The sequence below is a fragment of the Anneissia japonica genome, unplaced genomic scaffold (genome assembly GCF_011630105.1).
Source record: "Anneissia japonica isolate Jap-2015-1 unplaced genomic scaffold, ASM1163010v1 scaffold287960_len3192837_cov198, whole genome shotgun sequence".
Taxonomy (NCBI): domain Eukaryota; kingdom Metazoa; phylum Echinodermata; class Crinoidea; order Comatulida; family Comatulidae; genus Anneissia; species Anneissia japonica.
The window spans coordinates 1,413,635-1,424,339 of NW_022712725.1; the positions used below are offsets into that span (position 1 = coordinate 1,413,635).

The 10,705-nt window shown below is 33.8% G+C and overlaps 1 protein-coding gene across 1 annotated transcript; it reads right to left on the minus strand.

The window, feature by feature from the left end:
- Positions 1 to 1,823: 1,823 nt before the first annotated feature.
- Positions 1,824 to 8,676, minus strand: LOC117108088 (COMM domain-containing protein 4-like). Its single transcript, XM_033249982.1, has 8 exons — positions 8,548 to 8,676; positions 7,015 to 7,086; positions 5,383 to 5,448; positions 4,748 to 4,787; positions 3,924 to 4,043; positions 2,463 to 2,543; positions 2,174 to 2,350; positions 1,824 to 2,068 (listed from the first exon to the last, which is right to left on the minus strand). The coding sequence occupies exons 1-8, from the start codon at positions 8,548 to 8,550 to the stop codon at positions 2,031 to 2,033; spliced, it is 597 nt and encodes a 198-aa protein (XP_033105873.1). The 5' UTR covers positions 8,551 to 8,676; the 3' UTR covers positions 1,824 to 2,030.
- Positions 8,677 to 10,705: the final 2,029 nt, after the last annotated feature.

Genomic DNA, 10,705 nt, shown 5'->3' on the forward strand with positions numbered 1-10,705 from the left:
TAATTTGTCTGTTGTGATGAGGACTCCCCTGAAAATCAGCTTTGCTGAGTGGGACATTTCCTCTTAAAATATTATTAAAAGAAAGAAAGATCATTATTCCAACAAAACATTTATATACTGCCAGAGGCACAACAATTAAAATACAAAATTGCAAATACAAAGTTTGATAGGTCCACTGATTAATATCAGAAAAGATACATTTGTTACATTTGTCTTTTTAGTTTGTATGCATAACTTTAATATTCTTCTCTATATTATTAAGTTTGTTAATCATGCTTTTAAGAAACGTGTTATTTAATGTTTATCTTTCTTTTTTATAATGCAGTACTTTTGTTTTTTGTTGGTGTTCTTTTGTCATTTCTCGATGTCTATTTTATCAAGCATGTTTTTGATGGATTAAATTAGTTGATTGATTTTTATGAAAAATGTGTCTCTGGTGAGATTCAAACATACAACCTCTCACTACTACTGTACTACTGTATATGCATAGATCTAGCCCCTAGGCACTTTCTCTCATACAACTGTTTGAAACCTTCACAGATAATGGATTTTTGGTTGGATACAACTGAAAAAGGGACTTTTCGTTGAATACTTTATAAAAAAAAAATATTCACAACAATATAAATATTTACATATTTTATTTTGATTGTAATGTATCATAGTTATACAATACATGTTACATAAAATCAAGAATTATTAATATTTTTGCAAATTAATTTTGTATAATAGATTGCTTACTGTTAGACTAAATAAAAAACAACAATACTCTTTTATTCATAGTGCTCTGACATTGTATCAGCGAATATAAAACTATTACTGTATAATTTGGAACATCTCTACCAAAACTGAGGTAATGTCCAGATGAATAGTACTGTATATAATTAATACTTAAATGCTATAATAATGAAAAGAATAGAAAATTTGGCTCTCTGATGCTTCCCAATGATATTTATTATTTATCCCGATCCAGAAACGGTTGACTACACTGTGCCAAAATGGGCAACCATGGTTCCAATTCGTTTCAACCATGTAATCCAGGGTTCAAATCCTGTACCAGACATGTGCTTGTGTTCTTGGCCAAGACACAATTGAATTCCCACATTTGTCTCAAAACCAAAAGGATGAGAACAATTTCTACAGTATTTTTAATGTACTGTACTTTATAAAAATCATTATTTTTATTATTCTGAAAGCTTTTCACCTTCATGGTGTTGAGGATATCACTATATAGTATCCCTATGTTAAAACTATTGATATTCTGAATTGCATCATAATTTCCTTCACTCCTCCACTTGGCTTTCAAAATTAAATTTAATGCAAAGAGTTCCAGGTCTAGTTTCAAAACAAATTTTATTCTTATTCACCTTGTTGTGGTTCATTTGGTCACAGTGGCTGGTTAGTAATGTTGTGTAACGTTTAAACACCTTTAAGCCGCAATAGCACTGAACTTAAAAAAGGGAAAATATTACCGAGACAGTGGGCAACATGGATAAATCTTACTGCTGTTTGCAATTGGACTTTTTGGAGATGGTTAGTTTTACTGTGAGAAATTATAAAACCAATTCGTGAAAATCACCTATTAAAGGCACGAATCCGTGGCATAATTCATTGAGCAAGGCTTGAAGTTTAACCAAGATGCATGTTTGCATTGGACTTTTCGGCATGGTAAAACTAATCTGGTCAGTTTTACTGTGCGCAATCCACTTAGTTATACTAACTGCTCGTTTTGAGGGCTGTTCGCACTGGACGAATTATGGTAAAACTATAACTAGTTGTCTGTTAGTTTTACCAAAGAAAGTTAAGTGCGACTGCGGCTTTTTCGGACTCCCATGGGGCTACCTATTTCAAGGAGCCAATCGATTGCCTACCTCATCAAAAAGTACTACTTGTCCATAATACGAAGATATGTAATTATATATGTTATAATATTTAAAATCTGCAAAATTGAAACTCAAAATTTAGGCAAAATTTGAATATTCTAGTTTGTTGGTCCTTTTCAACAATACAGATACTTGTTGGGAGAGGACCTATCAGAGACTTTCCATCATTTTCAATGTCTGTTTCATTTCTGAAAAGGAAGTAATAAAACATTAAATATAATAAAAACATGCAGTACACTAAAGTTTAGTGGTGAAATTTTTTACAGCTCGTAGGCACTTACATGTTCACTTACCCGACAAAAATATCCTAAATTTATTGGCATCCATTGTAAATGTTTTAGAATCTGTTTCCGTCTTCTCTGAGTTGGCAATATTCAACTTCAGCTGCACGCAGGGGTCGTTAACCTCTTGGAGTTCACTGGAACTCAATATATAGTCTACCCGCCACTCAACAGATTCCAATCTTGATACTAAGAAATATAAAGAAAAGATTAAAATTAGAATTACCTGCATGTCAAAACAGGTCGTAGGTTATTTCATAGTATCCACAACATTTTATTCTGTATTCTGTAACTGACTTACGTCTGAGGCTCTGCTCTCTAAATTTCTTTTCTAAGACAGATTTTTTATCTTGGTATGATCGGCATAATGAACTTGCATGCTCTGAAATAAAATAAAAATTATTATAAGTCAATCGTGACGTCACCACTGCAACTCCCAATGTTATTTGCCTATTCCCCACCGTCCAATAATTTTTCTTATTAAAAACCTCATTTTTTCGTCACTGTGACAAGATATTGCTCACCGCAATGAAAATTGAATTGTATTGAAAATTACTTTCGTAAAACAAGGTTAATCAGAACCCGAAGAAAGTTACTTCAAATTCAGTATTACGTCTGAACAATTTAAGGAATGAATCATTGGACCCTCATAAACTAAACGAACTGTACGTTTAATAGGAACGAAATTAGATGTAGGCCTACGGCCAGGCAGGGAGGCCGCCTTTCCTACCTACTACTACTACTAGTACCTAGGCCGTAGCCCAGCCTAGTCTAGCTAGTTATTAATCATCGCACGATTTTACCTGTCTGCATCGACCAAAAATTGACTCTCTCAAATGCTTTAAGAAATGTTTATAGCATTCCAAACAAGTTCTTCTTACACAAACAAAAGTTATTTATCGTATCCGTATTGTACTGCTGCGCATACAGCACAAGCACAAACCAGCATACGCACAGCTAAATGTAACGCAGCGCACACAATGGACTGATCATATCACTATAGCAACCAAAGACTGCTACAAAAGTTGATTAACAAAAAACTAACATTAAAAGACAGTGATTGACTTATAAAGCAATTAGTAGAGCTAATTCCACTAGCGGGAAATTATTATACTTAGGTTAGATTTAATGCATTCAAAAAATTCTTTCGGGCCTTGCAGGCCCTTTAGGAAATTTTTTCAAGCATTAAATCTAAACTTCGTATAATAATTTTCCTACAGTGTACTACTCATAGCTCTACAAATTGCTTATTAGTTTAAAATATCAATACAGAGTTGAGCGGGACAGTAATTTTGGGGTTAGGGGGCTATAGCTGCTTCACTTTTAAGGTTCTGTGTTAAGTCCTTGCAAATACCAGGATTTTTTTCCCTCTCTACTGAAAAAAAAACCCACAATATCACCACTCCTCTAAACCTTATAAAGCATAGCTGGGCACTATGGGTTAAAAAGTAGATTGATAATATTGAGCTTCCACACAGTAAAAATAATACTGTTTTCGTTTTTTTTTTATTATTTGAAATTGGCACATTATAAAATGTTTGATCATGATTATTGTCATCATTGTCTTCTAAAATGTCTATATATCCATTGTACTTTACTATACAAAAGTAGACAATGGAAATAAAATGCTAGAAATTTTTTAAAGATACTACAGTATTATACTGTACAAATTGTAAGTATTAATCTGCCCAATAGAGGGCAGTATTAAAGTTTAAATACTTGATGTTGATAGAGGGTGTACTAATTCTTAAAATACTTGTACCCTTTGGAAGACCAAGTTGTTGAAGTTCATTAGACAATGAATCGCCATCAACATCGTACTTGGTGGCACTGTTGAAAATGAAGTTTAGAGCTGCTATGGCTGCTTTTACATCACTTGTTTCTAAAAATACAAAAACAAATAAATACTACTGATAATGAGAGTAGTTTAGCCTATGATTTGTTTTCCTGTTGCACTGCAAAAGCATCAGCAGTGGCATCATGAATTTTTCTTGCAGTAGATTGACTAATCCGTTGAATAAATAAACTCCAAAAACAAAAAAGTATGATGTTACTCACTTATATTCAGTAACTTTTCGCCACTAACATAGTGGTTTCATCAGACTGGCAACCGATCTTTTTTCTACTGCTTTTAAAGCTTTAAGAAATCACCATAGAGGGTGTGTATTTGATCAAAGATGTAATTGAGTTTGTAAGCCCCCTCGTCCTTGTTGAGTGTATTTTTTCCCCTGCTGCGAATCCAAATGGACTCCTGAGGCCATCTAGTAAACGTGTCGGATTCCCTGTCAATGACATTGGATCATTCCCAATTAATGGAATGATTTGTGAGCTAAACTTGTTCAGTAATTGCAGATTTAAATTGTTCTGATGAAACGTTACAGAATATAAGTAACATCATACTTTTTTGTTTTTTGGACATGTGTGTGCAGCCTCCCAGCAGCACCTATTTGCAGCACTTTTCCCCAAAAGTATGTTGGGAAATATTACATACTGGATTCACATGAAAATTTGTAATAAAATAGGGATATCAAAAAATCTAAATAGCATTAATTATTATTTAATCATAAGCATCATAACAGTACTCACCATATTTAGCATCTGATGTCAACTTATAGACTTTTTCATACTGTAAAAAATTGAATGTTTAAAATGATTTCTTTACATTTCATATATTTTGTCCAAAGAAACACAAGGTAACAGAGAGCGAAAAACAACACTCAGTTGACTGGACAGGATTGCCAAAAAGTGAACTGAATCACTGTCTAGTTAGTGACTCTCCCTTGCCAATGAGAACATAAATTAAATTAGCATTAAAGAAAATATAAAGCACCATACATGAAAGAAAAAAAAAAGTTCAGATATTAAAGCAAAATGTATTTGCCAAATTACAGACTCAGGAGGCAACAGAGCTAACTCTTCCCACCTCTCCCTACCCAGCCTCATTATCCCAAAACAAATAATCTTTACAGATTAAAATGTCAAAAACTCTGGCACTTCCTAAGGGAAGCCCCATTAAACTTCCACAATAGGAAAGAGAACATCCTAAGAATACTCTGGCTTTTCTCCCGTCCCTGGCAAGTCCTGAAAATATTGATTTTTCAACCACTTCATAATTGACAATGATAAATGCAAACTTCTCTATCTCTTTCAAGTTTTACACATTACTTTACTAGTCATATTCTTATTATTACTGTACAGCATCATCAAATTATTGCACGTACGTCGATTGATTCTCCCAGCATATCCTTTATAACTTGAGTGCACAGTAGCTTCATCTTAACTGATGTCTGAAAAAGAAGAAAGGTAATCAAACAAAAACACAAAAATAAATATAATTTATTATGTATTCATTAAAACACATTTATGTATGAAAATAAGCTCTATTGCTGTACTCCATCAGTCTAACAATGAGTTAAACTTGAAACAAGTCTCTTATATTTTATTATTTTTCTCATTCTGGACAGCGCCACCAACGAGAAAGTTAATTTAGAGATGGAATAAGCGACTTGTAAAACACTGAATGCGGGCACCAGGATGCCAAAAGAATGACGTAATCTATATTCCGTATTTGGATAAAGGAACGGACCGAAATAAACAATTTCAACCAATCAACTGTTCATATTTTTGGAGCCACGAAACTGAGTCAGTCGCGTCGACTAGTTAGGCATGACTAAAAATAGTCCTCCCTAATAAATCAGGCCTAAAATATTTAGAATAGACCCTAGTAAGACTAATTTTGGCAAAAACAATTAAGCTTAGACTAGATGGCATACCATTACAAATAAAACAAAACTTTAACTTTCCAGGAGGATGGCTCAGGCCTCTTGAGTCAGAAGTAGTAGGCCTAGCCTAGTAGAGGCTTCTTACTTACAGAGGCCTACTTTTTAAACAATATTCTACCGTAAAGGCCTAAATCTGTGTAGCAGCTAGCGGTAAGCAAGGTTCTGTAGGTATAGCCTACTACGGTTATCAGTCCATAGTCGTTCGCAGCAGGCCAGGACTATATAAGTATAACTGTTTTAATTCAAGTAGGTAGGCAGAAGGGAGCTGGTTAGCTTGTCCTCCTAGTCGAGACATCCGCATCTTCAATTATGAAAATTTACCAAGATTAATTTATATTTGCATGAAGTAAGCCAATCACGTGATTTACAAAATCAGTCATGCATACAATATCCCACATCGAATTTGATGTGGGAAATCGTACGCATGAACCGTTTGCCCAGGCCCTAATCCGAAAAAAAAAGAAATCGAGTATGGGACGCCAATTAAATTAGGTATGGCGCGCACTAAGTGCAATAAAGAATGAGTAACCTAAAATTAGGGCCTGGAACCCAGGCTAACAATGAGTGAGTTCTTTGAACCAATTAATAGTATTATATTTAGGCTATTCTATTTCAATGTTGAAGCAGTTGGCGCATCTGTTGTGGCTTGGACTCCCAACCTTGAGATCAGGGGTTCGGAACTCTCGATGTGCAAGTCGCTTGTGTCCTTGGGCAAGGTATCTTTTCTATATAATGGGAAAGTACATTTGGCGCATTAATTATATATAATTGTTGGAAGCAAAACTAATTACAGTACATGTATACTGTATAATGAACAAATTATATATTGAATAATGAATTATATTAATATAATTTTGTTAAATAATGAAAGTACATTTGGAGCCTCATAGAAGATTAGCACTACATTTGGCTTAGTTATTAACCAGCTAGAGGTAAAAATCTTTTCAAACTCGGGGGTTGCTTAATATGCGAGTATATATGGTAGTACATGCAAGAATAGTCTTTTGTCCAAAGACATTTTACCAAAATTAATAACATTCAACATGTTTATGTAGCATAAGCCATACTTACTATTTTTGATAATGTGCTTATTTCTGCTAATACCCAATCAGGGCAATCAAGATCACCACAGAATCGGAACCTCTGTAAAATATGGTAATAGGGAAATTGCAGATATAAATCATTATTTATTTTATAATACAGTACTAAATAAGAATTGTGGTTGGCAATATTGTTCATGGTCAATAGAGTATGTGTTTAGTGTGTAATAGTTCACTTGCTACAAGTACATTGTACAAAAGCATTCAAGTATATTACATGAAAACAACTTTGTGTACTGTATTCGAATAAACTGCTGATGATGAACTAAATCACAACATTATTCAGTGAAACATACGATACCTGTGTAGGCGTATCACCATTATGCACATTTTATTGTATTTGCACAAATTGATGTAAAAATTTGAAACACTCTGCTCAAGAATTCATAAATAGCAGAAAACACTGCCCAAGCCTTTATGGCCTGTGAACATCACTTCTGCGTAACCATCACAATGTTGAAATAGGGGAAAATATTGTTTTGAAGGCCAAAAGGCTAGTTAATGTACATTATGTATTTGGCATCCCCTGATCTTGTCAAACAAATATGTGGCAAAGACAAGCCAAACCAGTCACTCGTCGCCGATCTTGTTTTAGAGATAATGGCCAAAACATACTGGAAAGTCAACATTTTTGAAATTTTATCACACTAAACTGAACTTTATATATCTATTCATCATGCTATTATGCTGTTATTTTCCCCATTTTAGTTCAAATTTTGAATGTTTTGGTGATACTATAGTTTCTGCCAGAGAAATGCCCAAAATCATAAACTTTTAAGACTGATTTCTCAAATATTGTTTTTTAAACAGCTGTATTTTTAAACGCTTGTACCTTCATAAGGAAATGTTCGATTTAAATGATTCTTTTTCCATTTTATATAACTCTCATTTTAAACTAAAAATCTATTTTGTTTTGCGTAGAGTGACTGGTTTGGTTTGTTTTAAATATTTAGCCCACCGGACCATGCATTTGGTGTGCCCCCTCCCCCCACCAAATTGGAATAAAACTGCTTTGAAGTTTCAATTTGTTTTCTCGTGTTATTTCCAGGACCACAATGAAAAACATTTCAGCAAATGATTGTGTCATCCTGCTTAAAATACTAAAAATGTTAATAAAAATGTTTATTTAGGCCTAAGTTTATGATCTAAAATTGAAAATGAACTGGCATTACAATAATATGCCAACAACACTACAAAATCAAAATGGCCACAAAGTTAGATATCAACGTTTACAGGCTCAGCCTACATCATAGGCCTATCCTATATGAATGGGGAGTAGGCTGGATACATGGGTATTCGGATACCTTACCAAGGCGGCAGTCTTACTGCAATCGGAATAGATACACCTCCTTTACACAGGTCTACTAGGCCTAGGGTAGACTGCAATTATACAGCAGATAGTAGGAAGTAAAGAGGCTAAGCTATGCCTATCGTTCATGGAAAAGAAAGTTTGCCGACAGACGATGTAACAACTCAACGAGTCAAATAACTACAACTACCTTACCATTGTTAATAAGCAGAAATAATTATAATGATCAGGAGTTTTTGCTAGGCCCACCCAGCCGTCGAACTCGGTTCAGTTACAACGTTTACACATGATCTGACCAGGTCAGGGTTGCCAGATAGTCGACAGGTTTCACGGCCAAACACACGCCATCTCACGACCAAATTCGGCCAAACTTTTTTTCATCGCCCAAAATTCGGCTAGATTTTAATCCGATTAGAAGACAACAGTGGGTACATATTCATTTGAAATACTACAGAAATTACACGAAATCAGCGGTCATTCGTTTGAAATTGAAGGAATTCAAATGATATACACAGAACAATGTTAAACTTTCACTGTTTTTCTTTTAATTAATCTATCACCATAAAATACATGCCCAGCCTAATCATAATATTAAAGAGCATGTTCTTTAGTTGCTGGCATGTAGGCCAATTCAGGGGCGAATCTAGAGATGCCCAAAAGGGGAGGAGCCGGGGCTGAAAAAGGGGAGGGGAGGGGGGTCGAAAGTGGGTCCGATAAAGATAACACCATCTTAGAGGAAATTTTGTTTTCTCCCGAATATAACCTCATGCGTTTGGGCGATCAAATTTTCTTTCTTTTTTTACCCCCTAAATAAATCCGCTATTTAAAATCAAATTATTAAGTTTGATCTAAATTTGATTTAAATGAATTAAATATTAAGGTACATTGTAGTCGAACTATAGCAAACAAATTAAGGGCCTGTTATTGTCAAATCCGTGACTCTCTTTAATTAGAATGAATTAAGTGACATAATTAGGCAGCACAAATTGGCGTTAAAACAACACTATGAAAATAATAAATAGGGCCTACTTTTATCCAAACTTTCTAAATTCGCATTTTAATGTTATTCGCAGTACTTAAAGCAATAAATCAATGTTGCTATCAGAATTATCTTCTTCATTCTCATATGCAACCAGCTAACTCCAGAGTAACTTCGAAGTCCCTGCAACACTTGCTTGAAATTGGAGGTGCCATCGGACCCGAATGATCATATCGAGCATTTATATAATAATAATTGACTAGATCACCCATTACTTATATATAGTGCATTTACGTCTAAAAGATAATATGTAGATAATTGCGTTAACGTTTCATTATTTATATATAATTAGTTTACTGATTACATTATTATTTATAATGAAAGGCTAACCAAACATTATTCATATATATAATAAGGTTACTTACTTCATTATATATAAATAAGGAAGGAGAAACACATCATTACACAGTATATAAATAATGAAAAATAACTTACAATTATTTATATATAATAAGTTCACCGATTCCATTATATATAAATAATGAAAAGGTAACAAATCATTATATATAAATAATGAAAAGTAACTTATAATTATTTATACAGTATATAATAAGTTCACTGATTTCATTATATATAAATAACGAATTGACTTCAAACTCATTATTTATAAATAACTGCTTTTACATATCATTATATATAAATAATAGCTGTCGAAAACCATAATGCTTGGACTTCAAACTCATTATATGTAATGCATACGTGTTATCGTGTCAAGGTCATCATATCTAAATAATGGTTTTTACTTCCAATTATATATAGGCCTAAATAACCGTTGAAGTCGAGTGCCATTATATCTAAATAATGACATCGTAGGAAGCATGGTTTATAAATAATTCGTTATGCAAATTACGAAGTAATAAATATTCACCAGTGCTCTAAAGTTACAATAGGTTCTATTCACCTATCGAAAATGGCAAAGCAAGGTATACAGCAAATTATTGAATCCAGTGGTGGCGCCAATAATAATAATAATAATAATAATAATAATAATAATAGTTCAATGACACTAATTTAAAATATTTTGCGTTCTGCAACAATAGGTTGTCAGTAGAAGTTATTTAGTATAACTTTATTCGGAAAATTAATCCCAAAATCGAGTTGCCGTCCCCGGTGTTGTTAGTGACGTCGTATAATTTGTGTGCGATTTTTACCAATTAACCCCTAAGTAAAAAATAGTTGAGCCATGTAGTACCTTGCAAATCAATCTAGAAGCCTGGTAGTTTGTTGATTGTTTATTGGTAGCGTCCTCGCTGCCAAAAATAGTTTTTTGGCAGTTGCGTCCCCGGTGACATCGTGAGGGCATGGTGAAGGCTG